General features: G+C 49.5%; 3 protein-coding genes and 1 long non-coding RNA gene across 21 annotated transcripts in view; 3 read left to right on the top strand and 1 right to left on the bottom strand.

The window, feature by feature from the left end:
- The window catches only part of LOC101168742 (receptor-type tyrosine-protein phosphatase F), a 145,604-nt gene extending 142,064 nt beyond the window's left edge, over window positions 1-3,540 (top strand). For all 18 annotated transcript variants that reach the window (XM_078935101.1, XM_078935103.1, XM_078935097.1 and 15 more), the window contains 3 exons: window positions 1,247-1,401; window positions 1,666-1,801; window positions 1,952-3,540. In XM_078935101.1, the coding sequence (XP_078791227.1) occupies window positions 1,247-1,401; window positions 1,666-1,801; window positions 1,952-2,020 (360 nt within the window). In that variant the 3' untranslated portion in view covers window positions 2,021-3,540. The remainder of the gene's footprint in view (window positions 1-1,246; window positions 1,402-1,665; window positions 1,802-1,951) is intronic.
- LOC110016937 (uncharacterized) lies at window positions 1,297-19,694 on the bottom strand. Its single transcript, XR_002292260.3, has 4 exons — window positions 18,772-19,694; window positions 15,745-15,849; window positions 14,526-14,695; window positions 1,297-1,436 (listed from the first exon to the last, which is right to left on the bottom strand). It is a non-coding gene; the product is annotated as an uncharacterized LOC110016937 (long non-coding RNA).
- Window positions 4,108-6,179, top strand: LOC101168493 (la-related protein 6). Its single transcript, XM_020711267.3, has 4 exons — window positions 4,108-4,690; window positions 4,782-4,903; window positions 4,979-5,162; window positions 5,244-6,179. Exons 1-4 carry the CDS (start codon window positions 4,487-4,489, stop codon window positions 6,129-6,131), a joined length of 1,398 nt encoding a protein of 465 aa, XP_020566926.1. The 5' UTR covers window positions 4,108-4,486; the 3' UTR covers window positions 6,132-6,179.
- On the top strand, window positions 7,773-14,163 carry LOC105356296 (neurturin-like). Its single transcript, XM_011487115.4, has 4 exons — window positions 7,773-7,928; window positions 8,051-8,381; window positions 12,501-12,735; window positions 12,906-14,163. The coding sequence occupies exons 3-4, from the start codon at window positions 12,528-12,530 to the stop codon at window positions 13,340-13,342; spliced, it is 645 nt and encodes a 214-aa protein (XP_011485417.1). The 5' UTR covers window positions 7,773-7,928; window positions 8,051-8,381; window positions 12,501-12,527; the 3' UTR covers window positions 13,343-14,163.
- Window positions 19,695-20,308: the final 614 nt, after the last annotated feature.

Genomic DNA, 20,308 nt, shown 5'->3' with positions numbered 1-20,308 from the left:
CCTGTCTGCTCCGTCATGTCTGCTCTGTCCTGTCTGCTTTGTCCTGTCTGCTCTGTCCTGTCTGCTTTGTCCTGTCTGCTCCGTCCCGTCTGCTTTGTCCCGCCTGCTCTGTCCTGTCTGCTTTGTCCTGTCTGCTCCGTCATGTCTGCTCTGTCCTGTCTGCTTTGTCCTGTCTGCTCTGCCCTGTCTGCTTTGTCCTGTCTGCTCCGTCCCGTCTGCTCTGTCCTGTCTGCTTTGTCCTGTCTGCTCCGTCCCGTCTGCTCTGTCCTGTCTGCTTTGTCCTGTCTGCTCCGTCATGTCTGCTCTGTCCTGTCTGCTTTGTCCTGTCTGCTCCGTCCCGTCTGCTCTGTCCTGTCTGCTTTGTCCTGTCTGCTCCGTCCCGTCTGCTTTGTCCCGCCTGCTCTGTCCTGTCTGCTTTGTCCTGTCTGCTCCGTCCCGTCTGCTCTGTCCTGTCTGCTTTGTCCTGTCTGCTCCGTCATGTCTGCTCTGTCCTGTCTGCTTTGTCCTGTCTGCTCCGTCATGTCTGCTCTGTCCTGTCTGCTTTGTCCTGTCTGCTCTGTCCTGTCTGCTTTGTCCTGTCTGCTCCGTCCCGTCTGCTTTGTCCCGCCTGCTCTGTCCTGTCTGCTTTGTCCTGTCTGCTCCGTCATGTCTGCTCTGTCCTGTCTGCTTTGTCCTGTCTGCTCTGCCCTGTCTGCTTTGTCCTGTCTGCTCCGTCCCGTCTGCTCTGTCCTGTCTGCTTTGTCCTGTCTGCTCCGTCATGTCTGCTCTGTCCTGTCTGCTTTGTCCTGTCTGCTCCGTCATGTCTGCTCTGTCCTGTCTGCTTTGTCCTGTCTGCTCCGTCCCGTCTGCTCTGTCCTGTCTGCTTTGTCCTGTCTGCTCCGTCCCGTCTGCTTTGTCCCGCCTGCTCTGTCCTGTCTGCTTTGTCCTGTCTGCTCTGTCCTGTCTGCTTTGTCCTGTCTGCTCTGTCCTGCCTGCTGCGTCTGTCCTTCGTGTCTTTTTGTTCTCTCAAAGACATGCAGCAGAAACAGGAAGTGTTTGTATCATCAGTTCAGTTTGCAGACATGATGCTGCGTCTTTTCAGGGTAGAACCAATCAGAACTTTTCTGCACAACCTGACGGCAAATAAGAACAACAGATCCACAAATTCTGGTTGTGGTTTAGTCCGGTTCTGCTGCGGAGCACATACTGGAAATGGGAGCAGTTTCCAGCGTTTCCATGTTCTGAAGGTTCTTATTGTTCCCGACAGGATGGACAATCCAGAACAATCCGCCAGTTCCAGTTCACAGACTGGCCTGAGCAGGGAGTGCCAAAAACCGGAGAGGGCTTCATTGATTTCATTGGACAGGTGCACAAAACCAAGGAGCAGTTTGGACAGGACGGCCCCATCACGGTTCACTGCAGGTGAGGGAGGGGGGGGTCAAAGAAAGTTTATTCTCCTGTGGAGGAAAACGCAGCATGAAAACATGTTCATCAAAGGAGGAGAAAAGATGAAGTTTTGTCTGGATGAGCCTCAGAAATACGGATGAGAATCAGAACGGAGTGCAGCTGTGTGCATTTTTATACATTCATGTCACACAGGAGTCATCTATAGGAAAACAAAAACTAACCAATCAGAGAAAGACGGGTCAGTTTCTGTGAGTATGAAGAACTCTGTGTGTCTGGCAGTGCTGGAGTGGGCCGGACCGGAGTCTTCATCACCCTCAGCATTGTGCTGGAGCGGATGAGGTACGAAGGCGTGGTCGACCTTTTCCAGACGGTGAAGACGCTTCGCACCCAGAGGCCGGCCATGGTGCAGACTGAGGTATGGCGTGCTGATGAGGAGGGGGTCTGGACTTCATCTCCCTCATATGGGAGCTGGAGCTCCAGCTTCTCCTGCGTTGGTGAAGAAATTGGCTGCTGCTGAAAGAGAGTTTTGCTCAGATGTCCTGACTGCTGTCCTCTGCCCCCCCAGGACCAGTACCAGCTGTGCTACAGGGCCGCTCTGGAGTACCTGGGGAGCTTTGACCACTATGCAACATAACCACTCCCATCGTGCAGCTTCACAGGCTTCAGGAGAGTGCCAAGTGTCCCATCCCAGCCACCATTTTCTCACCGGATGCTCTGAACACCCCCCCCCCGCAGGGGTGCAGGAACAGACAAGGGTTTCAACCAATCACAGAGATGCCCCCGCTTTCACAACCACCTGTGATTCTTGCTTTAAAGACGCTGCACTGACGATGGTTCTTGTACAGACGTGACGAGCGCAGATGTGGGAGGAGCCTCCGGCTGTGGGAGGAGCCTCATGCGGTGGGAGGAGCCTCCAGCTGTGGGAGGAGCCTCCAGCTGTGGGAGGAAGCTCCGGCTGCGTCTTCTCATACTTGATGTTGGATCTTCTGTTTCGTACTCGTGTTCTGTTCTTCATCGTAACCATTTTATTATCAGAGTTGTGTTTGTCTTAACTGCCCCGCCCCGGGCAGGCATTATTCTCATAATCATTGTTAGGGGGGTGTTTTTAGCAGGAGGAACGCAGGAAGAACCCGCGTTCCTCCACAGTAAACCGGAGAACCTCCGTTCTCTTCACGGCTGCTCAGTATATATTTTTTTAATTCCTTTATGTGTCGTTAATGTTTTTCTGCTCACGGCTCCAACGCTCCGATTGCCTTTCAAACGTTCTCCACAGAACCGTTGAGGTTCTGCAGGAACGGATAACCCGGTAACAAATCCAAACGAAGCAGCAGCGCAGACATGGAAGCACGTTCATTTATTCTGTCGTCTTTGTTTGGAATGGTCCCGTTTAATGTCGGACGCCTGCGGCATCGAGGCCTTCGTGCTCCAGAACCCACCTGAAGAACTCCTGGATCCACAGCGGACAGAACAATCAGCTGAGTCCAGAGTAAAGACGCTCTTCAAGCCCCCCCATCCATCTAATTGCCTGCATTTGTTCTGTCTGTTTTCCGGAGTGGACTGTGAGGAGGGGGTGTGGTCCATGCGGGTCCAGGAGAGTCAGAACCTGTACAGAACCAACCATTCCTGCAAGAGCGCCTCGCCTCAGCCTTCTGGACTGAAATCTGCTAATATTTTATAAAGAACAAACTCTATATAGATATATAATTATGACTGATTATATATATATGTACAATGACACATAGATTTATGCACAGCTTCAGAATCTATCGAGACCAGGAAGAGTTCTGCGGATCCACGGGAGACCCGGTTCTAGAGTGTCTCCATGGAAACGCGTCGTATCTACTGTACTACCATGTTCTGCCAGGAAAACAGCACAACCCCCCCTCGCCCATCTGAAACGGATTACTCCTCACCGTACAAGCACACGCCGTCTCCCCCAACCAGAGGGGCGTCGCCCCCTGAGCAGAGGTGGGAGGGGAGAGGGGGGCGGGACTTGGAAGGCTTCATTTTTACCTTGTGAATGCTTCGTGCTGTAGGAACTAAACCTGTTGTACACAGTCTGTTTTCTATTTGTTAATAAAGACCTGAAAAGAAAATGTTGATGAAAAAAACGTTGATGTCAATAAAGTTCAATGATTGGGTTTTTTTTACGAAGGCTGGTCCTGTGGCTCTTTTGTTTCCGGATGTTTGTTCTCGCCGACCTTCTGTTACTTGCGCTGTGATTGGACGTTTCAGACGACTCCTTTCGGGTCTCTGCGGTTTCTCCACAAACCCGTACGAGATGTTGACAATTTTTAAAAGATTCCCCCGCAACCAGAACGTGGTAACCATGGCAACCATAGCAACTAAAAACAGAAGAACGTCGACATTGATGATTCGTTTTAGGCATCCTTGGCCCCACAGGAGCGACGGTGATGCTCGGTTCTGACTGATGTGTTTAACCCTTGTGCTATCCTATGACCCCCCCTGGCAGTGAGGTGTTCTCCCTACCATGACAAAGGTGGATAAAGGTGGAAAGATTTCATGTAATCCATGGACACCAGTGAAGATCACAAATCATTGAAGAAAAAAGGTTCTAGCACTGTCTAGTGGGTCTAGATGACCCAACTCCCAACGTTAAGGTGCCTAGGATAGACCAAGGGTTACGGCTCATAAGAGCCTGCTGCTGACGGAGCAGACGGGATGAAGCCTGGATGTTTAAGCTGAACTTAAACGTCAGGTTGTTTCTTGTTTTTTGCCTCTGAAAGTCAGAACCCGTTCTGGGCGGTTCTGTTCCGAAATGTTCTGCCGTGTTGAGGACGTCAGATCTTCATGATCTCTGCTGCTTTGAGTTCTGCGTCCAGCGTTCCCCACAGTGTCGTCGCTCAAATGAAAGCGGCCTGAAGCTCCGGGAGTCCTTCCCTACGGTCGTGCTGCTCCGCTGTTGCCATGGAGACAAAGATTCCTACGAAAGCAGTTGTAGTTTGAAGAAGTATTTTCTGACATCTGTTTTATCACAAAGTGAACCCAACTCAGTTTTTGCCTTGTTTCCTGTTGGATGTAGACGCCGTCGTTCTCCTGAGTCTGAAGACGCCACGAGCTTCTCCTGCAGCGCGGGTTTATGCCGTACCGCTTGGAAGTTCTTGTCCTGGTCATGAAGAGGCGTTCTCTCCATTTGTCATGCAGCTGCAGCATCATGTGTGAAGAGCCAAAGCCGCCCTTTGCAGCTTTACAGCTCAACGCTGCTGAGGGTCTTCAGGACCCGGTCGGCTCTGAAGCTTGGCTAAAATGGGCTCAGTGCTTCTCAGCATGTGGAGTGTTTCAGGTGATGATCTTTGGGAGCATGTGGGAGATGCACAGGAAGGAGCAGAACGTTGGTTCAAGCATTTTACAAACTATTGTTTTGGATTCTGCAGCATCAACTGCCGCCGCTCCACGTCAACGGTTTCCGTGTGCATTCCTGCTGCAGTGAGTTCAGCTGTGTCTTTTCCAGAAAACGCTTGAAACGGTCTCACCTTTCAGAAACCATGAGTAGCGGGTACGAACGCCACGTGTCTTCTGTGTTGCTGGCCTGTAAGCGTGTTGTGACGGGGGGCGGGGTCATGTGTTGTAGAGACGGTGTGCAGGCCACCCAACAGGAACCGGGCTGTGGAGACAAACTGCTCCGCCTGAAGATCAGAGCCCAGCTGGAGGAGATGTTCACTGACGCTCACCTGGCAGAGGACGGCTTCCTGCTGAAACACCTGCAGAGCAGGCACGGCTTCGTCAGCCTCAAGCTTCTCACCTGTCTGAAGAAGGTAACGCTCAGCGCTTGACCTTCCAGCTGTTTGAAGGAGATAGAAGGTTGAACAAATCTGAGTGTGCTCCGTCTGCTGCAGATAAAGACCCTGACCACAAACTGGCACGAGACTCTGGAAGCTGCTCTGTCCTCTGACCTTCTGGAGGTGAACGCCGAATGCACCAAGCTGAGGCGCAAACAGCCGCTTCCCAATTGGCTGCTGTCTTCTCCAACCAGCAAACTCCTGCTGGTCTGGAACCCGTGTGAGGAGCAGAGCAGGAAGGGTCCGGAGCATCATGCTCTCCTTCTGATGCTGCTCCAGAACCTGGGCCTGACTGATGGCATTGCTTCGCTCTGGATTCTGCGTCCCGGCGAGCAGCTTCCCAAGGAGCTGCAGTGCTACACCAAACGACACCAAGAGCTGGGCCGGCATGGGTGCACAGTGGTGAAGTTTGATCACCTGGAGGAGGTCCGGAGGGCTTACACAGCCCTGCGAGCAGAAGAGGACAAATGTAACGGAGAGGGCTTCAGAGTCGTAGCTTTGGGATGCAAGTCGATGTGTAACTTCACTAAACATCAGCCCGGGGAGGAGAAAAGCCCACGACGAGACGAGGACAGAAGTCCGGAGACTACCCCCCCAGAAATGTCGCTCAGTCCACCTGAACCTTCTATACCTGCGGAGCTCTCTGAGGTTCAGACAGAACCGGATCTGCCCTCAGGACCGGCAGGAAACGCCGAACTCGGGGCGTTTCTCCCCGATGGCGGCGTCTGCTCCTGCTGTCAGAAATACTTACCCACCAACATGTGCTTCGGAGACTCCAACAACAAGTGTCCGTGGGTTCTGAGGCGCAAATCTGCAGCGAGACACACGGCGGCGGCGCTCCAAATGAAGAGAGTACTGCGGCAGCCTTTTGGTCCTGATGGTGGGAGGGGCTTTCATCCCAGGGGGAGGAGGGATCAGACAACAGTTTTACCTTCATGGGATTGAGATTCTTTGAAGTTCTAAATGTATGATAATAAAGAGATTTGTGAAGAAGTGCTGGTGAGTGCAGTGCAGATCCCTGACAGATGAGGGCAGCATTTGTCTGTTCTCTCTCTGCTCTTCCTGGACTGTTCAGCAGGTAAACATGGGCAGCGTTCAGGCTGGGTGGAGGTGGAGGTGGTGTTTCTGGCTCCACACTCGGATGCATCCGCCTCGGTTCTTCAGACAGAGAAGGCCTTCATTATCCTGCATCCTCCTCATAAGCGCCTGTTTAGACTAGAAAAAGCAGCTTTCCACTGACTGACACCGTTTGGCAAAAGGCGACTCAATCATCAAACCGCATATTGTGCAAGCGGCGCAGCGGCAGCATTTCTGCCTTATTTCCAGCCGTTCTAATGACACCTCCACTGCTATGGTCTGTTTATAGTGTTACTGATTGAGGGCTTCCTTAAAATCTTGGCCAAACTTAAACAAAATGTGTTTCCTCGCTTCCCCACGCCCAGTGGAAAGGTTCAGTCCGCTCCGTCGTTCGGAAATTAGAAACATACTTTATTGTTTTGTTTTTCTTGCGTGTTCAAATGTCGGCGTGCCTCTGTGACCAGCGGGATCTGGCGGGCCGAGCCTTCGGCGGGTCGAGGGCTGACTCGGTTCTGCCGGTAACAGCTGTCGGACTTTGAAGGCAGCAGAAAGCGACACATCTGTGGACAATATGCAGAGATGAAATGTTCCCGCCTGCTGTCAGGAAATGTTTCTGCGCCCGTACACTCCTTCTGGGCCAGGAAAACGCAGCCTCGTCTGTGCGCAGCAGTGGAGCGGCCTTCCACTGGAATCGAACTCCTCTCCTGGGAGGTGGCTTTCCACCTGCTGGAGGAGGTCTGCTTATCAGAGAAAACCGGCCAACAGATCGAGTGGCGCCGGAACTGCAGTTCGTCTGCTTCACGCCAAAAAGTCGCATTTGTTTAGAAAACGGTGGGCGTGAGTCATGCTGCCGGAATGAACTGAATGGTTTGTCTCCTGTTGGATTCTTGCTTCACACCACTCTATGGGGGGGGTCCTTTAAACACCTTTGGCCTCCTAAAGCACTTCTCTTGCCATCAGCAGTGCGTTGTCATGCGGTGCTTCGCCTGCACCTGCAGGGCGGAGCTCCCCTGACCCCCGCACACCTGACGCCGGAGCGGCCGTGTGTTTAGGAGGCGGCCTGGAGCGGCTGACGGCGTCGGAAAGCTCAACCATCTGCTCCTCATTTGCTGCTCGGGGGCTCCAGAGGTAAAACACTGCTTTGTGTTGGAGAAGAATGCGGGATCCTCAACAACAACACCCCCACTGCAGATTTAATCACAAAGTACCTTCGCCGCGATAATTCCACCTGAACGGGGTTAATTTGGTCTTTGCTCGTTTAAGCCAATTGTCAACTTTCCTAATTCCGCCTAAAAGATTGGAAAAGTGTGTGCAGCAGACCCCGGCCCATCTGAGGTTATTACCAAATGGCTGCTTAAGACGGCGGGCTCTCCCGCGGCAGAAGGTGAGCGTAAGCTGCTGGTCGGGCCAAAGCATCCTCCAGAACTCCTGGTGTTAGAGCCAGAAAGATTAACATATCAGGAGTAATCCGACTCGGCCCACAAGCACAACTATGGAGGAGGAGGAGCAACCTTTGAGGGGGGAAGGCAGACAGGCATCAGAGAGGAGCTCTGTGCTCCACTTACGGTAACCACGCTCTCCCTCCTCACCACCACCCATCCTCTCCACCCGCAGACTTCCCTCCCTGGAGCTGAGCAGAAGACCTGCTGCTGGAAGGAGAAGGAGGTAAGGACATGTTTGTTCTGTGGCTCTGAGGGACTTTCTAAGCAGACGAGGCCGAAGTGAAGGCATCTGCTGCAGGACTGCACGCCGCTGAACCTCAGCTCCGCTGCATTCTTCTGTTTCAGAGTGAGCTGAGGACCAGGAGCAGCGCGGGAGCAGCAGTTTCCTGGACTTTGAATGGATCCCTCTGACAGAATCCAAGCTGTCAGTCAGAGGAACGCTGATCTTCCAGACTTCCTCTATGGAAGTGTAAATATGAAGCATAAATAAGACTTTCAGGACCCAATATCGAGCCAGGACACCTTCCAAACCTGCGAGACGACTATCTGCTATGAGTGCCTTGGGGAGACGCAGGAGTTGGCTGTGATGAGGATGGACTTGCCCGGCCAGTACTTGCCTGAGGAGGTCAGCTGAAGACGACGCCACGCAGCTAAGTCTGGATTAGCCGGCCGAACGGTAAGGACACCGCATCTCCTTTTGTTAGTTTAAGCTGGCAGCTTAGGTGGGAAGGCGTTAGGCGCTGCTGCTGACAGAGATGCCTCGCTAAGTGCTTGAGTGGCAGAAAACACACGTTGGATTATCTGTATCAACAAGCGGTCCTCGCTGCAGCCGCATGACAGCGGCGCTCTGCAGCCTGGCACGGCATGTCTGTGGTTTCCACAGATCTCCAGGGCCGTGCCACCATGCTGGAACCAAAATAAACCCCTCCACTGTGATTTCTGGATTTCACCACTCAGAAGTTTATTTGGTTGGTGGGAAACGCGATCTTTCCCCTCACTGCTCCAACGCATTTTCACGAACTCGTTCTCTAAACACTCGTTTCTCCTACAAGACGCCGTTTCACTGGTAAGGTTGTGAAACGTTGACGCCAGCGTCGGACGCTTTCAGAGATGGTTGTCCTGCACCATCTGAGCTTGAAAGTCACAGAGTGGAGATGAGGAGGGGTCTCCTCTTCGTCAGAGCTTGAAGGTCACAGAGTGGAGATGAGGAGGGGTCTCCTCTTCGTCAGAGCTTGAAGGTCACAGAGATGAGGAAGGGTCTCCTCTGCATGGATTTTTCTGGATCTCTGGGCCACATGAAGCTGCATCAGAGTAGGACTTCTAGAGTTTATCCCACTTTCTGCTCTTGTCTTGAGGGATGTTTGGGGCTGAGATGAGCCCCCCCATGTCATTTTCTCCTTTTGTGTTTCTGCTCAAATATTTCAGCAAAAATAATGATTCCCATTAGGGAAGCACGGTGCAGGAGAATGTCATAGCTCAGATGTCTGAGCTTGCTTGTGCTTGCTCATCCTGGTGCGTGCCAGATGGTCTTCAACCTTTTGTAACTGAAACACTGACATGTTTGACGTGGGTTTAGAGGGGATGCTGCTGCGCTAAAAGAGGATCTGGCACACAGGGATTAGCAGCCGGAATAGCAACTCATTTCTTTAGAAAGTAGCCCGGACGACATGCGGGTTGCTCACACAAACAACCACCGCGCCAGATTAGGTTTCCCTGCCAACGCTGTATGAAACCAGAGGAAAGCAGAGCCGCCACAGGACGGCGGGTCTAGAAACGTTTGTTCACCTCGCAGGTTTGAGCTGCCATGTTCCGTGCGAGGCAGTCAGGTCACTGGATTAATCTGCATTAATCTGAATTAATCCCTGAAACCTGATAGTGGGACTTCTATGGCCAAATTAAAGCTTTTTAAGCCACTTACCCCCCCCTTTCTAACCCTTTATACAACAAATTTAAAATACGTTTTAACCCTTTGGTGTCGTAAGTCCTCTTATCGGGGAACTCTAGAATTTATTTTTCTTTTCCAGATTTAACATCATAAGAAAACAAATCATTTCCTGCGAAGTTTCTCTGGTGGAGTCGGCGTCTGGTGCAGCAGACGCAGATGCACCGCCGCCACACGCCTGACCTTTCAGCAAAAACAGGTGACAAGGAGCTGGTTCTTTACTCACTAAACAGAACTGGCAGAATCCCGTTCAGAATGTGTCCTAAACTGCTCTGTCGCCTCACCCAAAGACGTTTTCTTAACTAATCAATGCCAGCTTTGTCGCTAACGAGGAACAGCCTCGTTTTAATTACCATCTGGTTACCCAGCAACACCACTCGGACCAACTGATGTGGCTGCCCAGCAAAATTACAGCGTTCTTCGCTTACATTTGAACCCAGGCCGCATTTAGAAACGCCAATCCCGGCTCAGGAACACAGGCTGACGGCAAACCTGGCGCTCTGAGAGGCAGACGCTCTTCTGGGGGGGCCCTGTGTGGCGCCCCGGCCCGTGAGTTTGAGGTGTCGAGTGGATTAGCACACACACAGTAAGGCCTGATCTGCGGCTACGTCTCTGCAGCCAGGTGTTGACCCACGTGACTGCAGATAAACCCTGCAGCTTTAGTGCTAATCCCGCTCTGATCTTTGGAATATGTCCCTGTTACCTTCTCCAGGCGCTCTCTGGCTGTCCTCAGGTGATGCTCACTATTGGGGGGTGAATAAAGGCAGGGTCCTGCTCCATGCAGGTAAATGCATCTGCACAGAGCGCAGCAGAGCCGGGGCATCAGCGGTTCTGCTGCGCTCTGTGATGTTCTACAGAACCGGCTCCGTCTGCAACAAATGAGCTGGAAGTGGGGGGTTTTGTGGGGGTGTGACTCAATCAAGACCAGGGGGGAGACAGAGAAAATACCCCCCACCCCTGGCAGGCTGTAAAAGTTGACATCTTCCTCCTGCAGCATAAAGAAGCTCTTCATCACGTCGTGTGATCTCGCTGCAGTCGGGCCACACTGGGCAAGATCCAAGCAAGCTGACCCCAGCCCCCCCCGTCCTGCTGCCTCCATTGACAAGTGTTAATGACAGGCGCCCCCTTATCCTCCTCGGCCTCGTCCTCCTCTGTCTGCCTCTGGCAGTGGGGGGGGCTCGCCGCTGTAAATGCATTAGGAGCAGCTTCGCCGCAGCACTGACCCAATTACTCCTTGAAAGCATCAGTTTTATTGTGAGTTTGAGATAATGCCATCTTTGATGAGCAACAAGAGCGCGGTTGATGCAGGGAGAGCGCGCTGCGCGCGTCGCCGCATACATAATGTCTCAGGAATGGCTTTGAATTCTTGGTTGGCCTTCATGGTTCCAGCAGCCTGATGAGCTGCAAGAGCTGCTCCCCGTTTGCTCCTCCTCAGGTGAGGAGGACCCGACGGCATTCAGAGGAACCCACCCGCGGAGACGTCCGGTCTCTCTCCGTTTCCACCTCATCGGCACACAGGAGCGTGCACGGGCACATCGCGGCTCACATGCTTTTGTGAGGGCCAGACATGTCGAGGATGTGTGGGAGCGGGCTCGGCTCATCTGCACTTTCATGTCTGTGTTTGAGGATGGATTTTCCTGCTGCTGGAGTCCTCTGGGGCGGCTCCCCGATGCTCCTCTCCGTCTGCAGCGTTCCTCTTTCCACAGGAAAACATCTGAGCAGCTTTTTCCCATCAGCCTCTGTGTTTTTATGTCCACAGCAGCTGCAGATATTAAACCCCCTGCTTATTAATCCTCCGTGACCATTTGAACAAGCAGCAGAACGCTCCCTGACGCTTTTATTGTTGCACAGATGTCACTAATTAAGACATTTCAGGGTCTCAGCTCCAGCCTCCCGGTTGAGCAGATGATTGTTTTATCAGAGCGAACAAGCGCGCTGATGGATCACTGCTCTCCTCTGTAATGTTCACTAACGTAACGCTTAATTGTAAAGGAAAGCAAAGAGCTCATCAGGCTCTGTAGCTCCAGTGGTCTCATCCACCGAGGAGCTGAAGATCTGCTGGAGGCGCTTTGAGTTCCTCCAAGAGAAGCAGAGAGGACGTTCCCTGAAACATCTCCAAATGTGCTGCTGACGGAGAAGCCGCTCCGCGTCAAATGAGGTTTTTCTGTGACATGTTTGGGTTTCAGACGAACGCCACACTGTAGACACTCATATGGAATTATGAACCATGAGTCAAGCTTTGACTGACAGGACGGGTTCTACCTGTTTATATGATGTTTAGACCACTGCAGCCCATGCGAGCCGTTTGTTTTCCCTGAGCTTCATCCAAACATTCAGTCAGGGGGAACTATAATTGGCTTAAAGTCACTCCTTACACTTTCTTTGTCTTATTTGAGAGTTTTGGTGGCGCTGCACTGACATTCAGATCAGTTTTCTGTTTTTATGATGGAAGAGAGACGACTCCGCGGCGTCTGGTCTCCCTGCGGATGCACTTGAGCGGCGAGACAATGAGTCAAAGAAAACCTTTCAAATAGCAGCAATGAGAGGAGAATTGGGGGGGCTGTGGCACCTCAGCGGGCTGCATGGTCAGTGTGGTCCGGAGGTTCTGCCTCCTTTACAAAGAAGATTTCACAATCTGTGATGAAAGCCTGAAACGACTGCCAGACGGGGAAAAGCGGCGAGCGCCTTCAAACTTCCTGCACTCGGCTGTAAACGCGGCGCTCTCAGGTGTCAGCAGGAAGCATGAACCCCCTCAGACTGAAGGCGTGAAAGAGCTGGAGGGAAAGGTGGACGTGTCGTTTCTCTGCTCCAACGCTGCCGCTGACTGAAGGTGTGCTGTGTTTGTCTCTGCAGGGTTTCAATGCTCCTCCACATTCTAAGATGAAGTTATGGAAAGGTGCTACTTTTGCCTTCGTGCTCTGTGGCGCAGCCCTGACCGTCGTCCTCATTAGAAACACCGCAGAGCTGAACCTCCAGACAAGGCCGCCGGCCTCAGAGTGGTCTCTGACAGAAGCCGAAGCGTCAACGGGAGCTCTCCGCCGAAGGGTCCGCTCAACGGGCAACAACATGAACTCGCTCCTCTCAGAGTGTAAGCCCTGCTCCTCGTGTCTGCTTGGAGATGTCAGGTGTCTGTGAAGGCGCCACGGGTCCCGCTTCTCTGTGAAAGCATCTGCTGGAGGCAAACGGCGCTGGCCGTCTCCTCAGCTCGTTTGCACCTGACCTGTTTTCCTCACAGCCCATGTTTCTGTCCTCTTCCAGTTTCCATGATGCTCCAGAGCTTCACGGAGAGCGAGCTCCAGCACGTGGTCGGAAATCTGCTGGACAGGAAGAGGCGAAGGAGCCAGCCCCCACTCCACCACAACCAGGCCTCCCGGACTAAAAGGGCCCGTAAGCCCAGGCCCTGCGACCTGAGGAAGCTGGTCCTGAAGGTGAGCGAGCTGGGCCTGGGCTACGAGAGCGACGAGGAGATGGTTCTGAAGTACTGCAGCGGGAGGTGCACGGCCCACCGGCAGAACTACGACCTCACCATGAGGCACATGGTCCAGACGGCCTTCCACGACCGGCGCCGGGACAAGGTGAGCAGCGGGCCGTGCTGCCGGCCAACGGCCTTCGAGGAGGCGCTCACCTTCCTGGACAACAGGAGCCGCTACCACATCATTCAGAACGTGTCTGCAAAGAACTGCGGCTGCGTATGACCCGCGGCACCGCCGGAGGCCGAGGGCTCTCAGCAGCAAACTGTTGAAGACTGTGTTGAATGTTAGGAAGTGTCGCCGCCCTGTAGGCCAGACCGGGAACAGCGAGGTTGACGAACCGAAGAGACTTCTTTCCATCTTTGTAGCGACGCTGTTCGTGTCTGTGGGTAAGCTGGCGGTGGGTACGATGCCGCTCTGACCGTTTTCAGGCCCGCAGTGACAAAAACCACATGAAAAAGAGGAAGAAAACGCTACCGGACTGGAAGTCGACCCTCAGTTCCTGCACAGGAAGAGGACTTACAGGACAACCATGTTCAGTTGCTGCAGGTTTGATACCCATTTGAAATGTTTGTGTTTTATATATGGATGCTGTGTAGACTCCCCCCTCAAAACGCACACCCGCCCATTCTGTGGAGCCCCATCTACTGCCCAAAGAATATTTTCTACTGTTTCTACTCTCCTGAAAAGTCCTACATAAAATATTGAATTACCCATAATCCTCTGAAATGATATCTTAAAGAATTGCCAAAAGCGGCTCAAAAGAACGAACGGCGACTTTGTCTGCAGCGGTTTTATGCGCTTGATTCTCATTATCGGCGCTTCGTCCTTTCAGTCCAAACCTTCTGGTTTCCTTCTGCGGGTCGTGGGGCAGCTGAAGCGACATTTGAATCCAGTCTGGCCCCCAAAGCGGCCTTCTCCGGCCCCCAACACGCCTCCCCTTCATTCAGCCTGCTCCTCCTGGAGGGGGGGGGGGGTGAATTAGGATCCCTTTGACCCTCATTCATCTTTGCTTTTTTGTGAACTGATTGAAACCGCCTGAAGTTCTTCAGATGTTCAAGCTCGGGGGGGGGGGGGGGGGGGGGGGCAGATGCAGTGCATCTCTCTGTTTTAGTTTCTATTGTATTTATTTTGAGAATAAATTATGAATTTGCATATTTATTTAGATGACCACACAGAAAAGGGACAGCGCATTATCATCGAGCAACTGTGCCAAAAAGCTGATGTAAGTCTCCATGCTGATGCTGAATAAACATCGTTTCAGAGGGTCAGCCGTTTGTCATCTCTGCACTCGTTCATGACCTTCCAAAGAGGCCCTTGGGAATTCTCGACAGGATGGCGGGAAGTTTTGTTCAGAGTTGAAACAGTCAGACTTTAGAGAAGATGCAGTGCAGGATCAAAAACCCACCTGCACTTCACGGCTGCGTCTGCAGGATCCGCGGGTTCTGCAGGAGGTCACGGCTTTCCGGCAGCTCAAACCATCAGTGCAACAAACTCCTCCGGTGACCTCACCTCTGCCCTCTGATGTTAGAAACCCCCAAACCAAAGCTCAGCTGGTGATGATGACGATGCTCCTCACTGATGAAGGTCATCACGCATGAACGGAGAAATCAAAGTCAGAATGAACCAAGTATTGATCGATGGGACGGGTGATTTTATGGAAGCGAGTTTTTCCTCACATTTCATAATTATTGTTTACGGAGCAAAATGAAGGATTCAATCATTTCAGGAAAGTTGAAAGCAGCTGAAAAATAAATTCAGATGTGATAAAAACACAGTCGGTCTAAGAAGAGCAGCTATTCAAAAGCTTTCTGGTTAATGAAAGGGATCGTTGGACACTTTTCTGTTTGAAATGTTTATAAAAATCATCCCAAAAGTAGAAGCTGTTTTCATTTTTGCTCCCGTCATCTTTTCCACCAAAGCTACAAAGCTGAACTTTCCGGTTGTGATTGCAGACATTTACGGCTCTCACTGCTGGACGCGAGAAGCTTCGGCTTGAACCTAAATCTCTACGTTTGCTTTAGTTTAAAAGTTAAAAAAAATCCTCAATTTGCCCGTTTTTGGATTTTCTAACCGTCTAAACAAAGTTCTGCGAATCAGAAATGAGCAGTTTGCTCTGTAAACAAGGCGTAAACAATAAGTAAACAGTGTTTTATTGTTTATGTTGTATCACAGAACTGCAGTTTCATCTTCTCCACTCTCATTCCTGCTTAGATTTTCAAGGCAGTTTTTATGATCATTAGACGACAGCTTCTGTATGAATATGTTCATATAAACAACATATGAGCCATTATAAGTCACCTCCACATTGATCCGTAGCTTCATGGACCTTCATATCTATTCTTTCTCCATCAGTTCTACAAAGAACTCAAACTTTTCTTCTGCCTTTGTGGAATTAACAGAAATATATGCAGAGACATTCTGAGGAGACAGTCGTGTGAAGTAAGCGTCAGCAAAGCGGTTTTCTCAGAGCCAAACACTTTGCTTTGCAGGATGAACCTCTCAGAGGGAAACATAAACCAAGTTCACCCGCATGCAGAGGTTTAAAGAGGCCTTCATGTTGATGCATGATCTGTCATTTTCATCTTCCACCTTCGGAGCGTTTCAGCACAAAGCAGCGTGTTTACCTTCAGCGCCGTGCAGAGCATCTGCTGCCGCCGCCAAGAAGGCCCGTCCAGGAAAACAGGAACTACCTCTCCACAAAGAAACCTCAACAGGGTGGGGGGGCTCCTCTGTCAGGGACATTTTGTAATTGTGGGATAGAAATCCGACATGAAAGCTCAGATCTGACAGCAACAAATAATTCTGCATTTCAGCAGAGGAATCACGAGGAACAGCAGGTACCTGTGGTTTGCGGGGAAAGCAGCGACACTACTGAATGACTGACAGATGAACTCATAAATATGTGACCACTTTAGACCAAAACAACAACAAAGCCGGCTTTTCTCCTGCCGTCTGCTCTCATCTGCTTTACTTAAACCAGACGCAGGATGGAATCCCATAGAAAGATCTCATGTTTCTAACCGTTTATTACAGCTGTGTGCAGCAGCACAGCAGGCAAACGTGTCACTTCCTGCAACACAATGACCAACTTCCTGCAGTGAGGTTCACGTCTGTGACCCTCTGACTGTCAGAGTCACACATAAATGAATGTTTACCAACCAACCACTGAATCACGTCATTCTTTCCAAACACACAGCAGATCCTGGACCAAGAAGGTACGTATATATATATACACATCTATAGACCCGGAATGACGTCATCATTCCACGAGGCGGCCATGTTGGTGAACGCTTGAGGACGACTCCAGGTGCCTGTTTCAGAAAGGAGGTTCAACCAACTCTGAGGTTGAACTTGAACTCTGAGTTGGTCAATCGGGAGATTAACAACTCTGAGTTTTCTGTTTCAGAGAAGCTGATCCGAGTTAGGTCAATCAACTCTGAGTGGACTGATTCGGAGGTGAGCGTGAGCACCGCGACTATAAGAAGCCATTATCAATGGAGCGCAGATATCACGAGTCACCATGGCAACCGTGAAAAAAAGAGGTCTGCGTATTTTTCGCCAGCTGAACTTGACGTGCTGCTGCAGAGTTACAGTGAATATGAGAACATATTCCAGAAGAAAAGCAACACCGCTGCATCTGCAAAACAGAGACAGTTAGCGTGGGAAAACATAGCTGCTCAAGTTAATGCCTAAGTTTGCATTTAAATCATTGTCATAAAATATTGACTGTAATAATTTTTTAAAAAGCGTACGGTGTGAAATAAAAAATGGGGATATTTAGGTGTACTTTTGAAGTGTTATTCCTGGTGTAAATGCATGAAATGCTGCATAGTGACAGAACCAATCTGGGGGAAAAATGCATTTAACGTCGGTAATGTTTAGAGGACTTTCTTGTTAACATTCCCCTTTTGCAAACGTTGGTCATTTTAATATTAATACATGCAATTGTGTTTTTCAAAGTGAACTTTTGTCTACTGTTGAACCTTTCGCTGCGCGAAGACTTCTCCTTTCTTTTCTCTCGTCTTTCCGACAGTGGTCAAAAGCGCAGGGGAGATTTCCTTCAGGGCCGAAGGGAATTCTCCTTCGGGGTTCACTTCCCGTTGGAAACCCTCAACCTCCAGAGCGGATTAAGAATGACTCCAAAACAGTTATTCTGGGAATGACACCTTCTCTTTATTTAACTAAGTGCTCCGTCCTCCGAACCCCCCCCCCCCCCCCCCCCCCCATCTGCACCTGCACTCGCACCCCGCTCAGCACACACACACTGCAACACTACCCTTGTATTGATCAAGTGGTATAGGTTTATATGGGATTAAGAAAGTAAGCAGTGCTAGCAAATTGTGTTTCCAAAAAGTAATTGTTACATTAATCTAATTCAATGTCCCTGATTTCATTTTCATGTAGATGCAATCCTGCACGAATTAAAAGAACATGGCAGCAGCTAAAAGTGAAAAAAAAAATCGAGTCTTCTCAAAATCCTCGTAAATGTAATTCTCTACAAATTAATGCAGCCTCCTCGTCTATTGGGTCCTCCAAAAAAGCCATTCTTGTCACTTAGACCGTCTCTGTGTGACGGACATTTGGGCAATGAAGGTTAAAGCGTAAAAATACCGCTTCGTCTTTAAAATGGGGAGGGGACCGGCAGAAACTTCGAGTTTGGAGAATAAAACCTGCTCCCGACCAGGTTAGGTTCACAGCATAAGTAACCATGGATACTGACTCCGAGTAAAAGTTACCTCTCTTTCAGAAACGGGTTTGACTTACTCTGCTTTCTCTGGTTTAACAAACCTCCCATTCTGAAACGGAAAACCCAGGGTTTCCCTGATTCAGGGTTAATGCACTCAGAGTTTACACTTAACCTCCTTTCTGAAACAGGCCCCAGAACTTCACTGATGGTAAAATAGTGGTTTATTGTCGTGGACTCGGCTGTCACTGTGGCGAGACAGAAACTCATGTTTTTCCATTTGCTAAGAATCGTGACAAACCGGGATTAGGGGGCAGAAAAACGGCGCCTGTGGATCACCAGCATACTACGGAATTTGGACATGAAGGAAAACATCCACATCTGATTGGCTCATTTCATTGGAGTCATGTTAAACCTGAGGATATTAGAGTCTACATCAGACTGGATAAAGGATATTGAGTAAAATTATGAATATAGTGCAAAAAAATTATAATAATGTCCAAAGTTTTGACTGTGGGGGCCAGCAGACTCCGCCTACTTTTACTGAGCCATCTGATTGGTCCTTATTACTTGAATAACTTGAACTACAGAAAAGAAAATAACAAAGGGAAAAAAGAGGATTATTAAGAAGTTTTAAAAAAAGTATCAGTACCAGAACGGTTCTTCTGACCATAGAATGACTGCGTAACAGCTGTTTATATAGAAGTCTGGGGGATTTTAGTGTTTTGGGACCAGCGGGTACTTCCTGTTTTAAAAGTGTTCTCTTATACGGTCAGTGCTGAATTCCCGCCTTTTTTCAAGTTTTCCAATCGTTCCAAGATGGCGACACGTCGAGATCCAGAGTCAGACTGGATTCGCGACCTCAATGCAGAGTTATAAACATAATAATAAAAAACGGATCCTAAAGATAAACTATAACAAAAAACAACACACACGTACAACCAAATTAAACACGCACTGCTCTTACCTTCACCGGTGAATGATTTTTACTTGTGATGATTGATGACGTCTCTCCGTCCGTCTATCTCGGTGATTTTAGCGTCAAAGTCCTCCTTTATCTTCTAATGTTAACAAAGCCTTTACAAACTTATTTTGTTTTGAAGTTGAATCCTAAAGCTCCCTAAGGAAGGTCTTTTGGTCCAGTTTTAAGAAGACTCTGAGCCGGAAAAAAACACTGGCCATTTTTATCAGATCAAAACATTACGGACATAAAACTTTATTAACACCAACAGAGGAACAAAAGTCAGCTCACGAGCGCCCCCTACAGTAAGAGCTACTCCGCTGTCTTTTCTGTATGTCAGACCCAAACGCTAAATAAGTGATAGACAAACACTCAATGAAATCTAGAAAATGAAAACCTTCAATAGAACGTAGAATAGAAAATAAAATGAATAACAATATTTTAAGAAAGCATCACAGTGCTAGCATACGCAGAGTTAGCTAGAGGCACGCGCTCATTCAGTTTCCATGGAATTGCGTCACCTCCCGCGAGGCAGAGCTCAGTTGCTGCCCCCGCTGCCTCACCTCACGGCCTACGCTGTAATTGAACAGGGAAGACGCAAAATACAGAGAATTTGATTTTTAAAAGGAATAAAATTATACAAACATTTATGTGTAGCCCAGATCAGCGGTTATGGTGCAGGGGAAGAACAGCCGTCCTCTGATGGGAAGATCACAGATCTGATTCTCACTTTGCCCATCCATTTGTGGAAGTGTCCTTGGGCAAGGCATATGGCTCCTGGTGGTTATAAGTTGGCTCCAGTGCTTGACAGCTGCCATCAGTGTGTGAATGAGGTTATAAAGCACGCTGGGGCTTCAAAGATGGTAGTAAAGCGCCATAAGTAGCTATATGCCAAATATTTGGTCAATCATTTGTGTACATCTCATGATGGCAGCTGACTCACCTGTCTCCCCCCCACGTTTCTGACTCCCTCTACTATAGGGATTACTCTACTGTAATGTGATTACTTTAGAACTAATAAGATTAACTCAGCTTCTCTAATTCTCTTTAGGAGTATTTATTACTGTTAAACGAGTCATAAAGATTCTTGCACTTTACAATACTCACATACTGAATAAAATAATAAAAATACAATAAAACAATTCACAAATTAAAATTCAATCAGGGTTTTTTAATGCATGATTGCAGATATGGGATTTTCTACCAACAGGAGGGACAGTCTGCTGCTGAACATGGTCAATAATTCTTGTTGTTTGGATTTTCCAAATCCTAAAAGCAGAATCTAAACTGAGTTATGGAAGAAAAGAAGCTTCTCTGTTTATCTTCTGCTCTCTGACTTTCTGCTCATTATTTTGCTCCTAAAAGTCTCAGGTTTGAAAAATTAGTTTAATGGTTCATTTTTTAGAACTAAAGGAAACTTTGAACCATTTTCTCTGAAAGGCAGGAAAATGACTCCATGCCATAATTTCTTCTGCCGTCTTTCTACATCCTCATAATGTTTAGGGGAAAATCAGTGCAGAGATGACATGTGGGGGAATTTGTC

Source organism: Oryzias latipes, chromosome 17 (assembly GCF_053564925.1).
Source record: "Oryzias latipes strain Hd-rR chromosome 17, Olatipes_Hd-rR_3.1".
Taxonomy (NCBI): domain Eukaryota; kingdom Metazoa; phylum Chordata; class Actinopteri; order Beloniformes; family Adrianichthyidae; genus Oryzias; species Oryzias latipes.
Note: the sequence above shows the minus strand (reverse complement) of the source record. Positions and strands in the feature narration are given on the sequence as shown.

Bases quoted from the DNA above. Each gene is read 5' to 3' on its own strand.
- LOC101168493 (XM_020711267.3), top strand. From the start codon at position 4,487: ATGCCGTACCGCTTGGAAGTTCTTGTCCTGGTCATGAAGAGGCGTTCT. The intron at 4,691-4,781 runs GTGATGATCTTT...TGGATTCTGCAG, and splicing joins CAGCATGTGGAGTGTTTCAG to CATCAACTGCCGCCGCTCCA. The intron at 4,904-4,978 runs GTACGAACGCCA...CATGTGTTGTAG, and splicing joins TCAGAAACCATGAGTAGCGG to AGACGGTGTGCAGGCCACCC.
- LOC105356296 (XM_011487115.4), top strand. From the start codon at position 12,528: ATGAAGTTATGGAAAGGTGCTACTTTTGCCTTCGTGCTCTGTGGCGCA. The intron at 12,736-12,905 runs GTAAGCCCTGCT...GTCCTCTTCCAG, and splicing joins GAACTCGCTCCTCTCAGAGT to TTTCCATGATGCTCCAGAGC.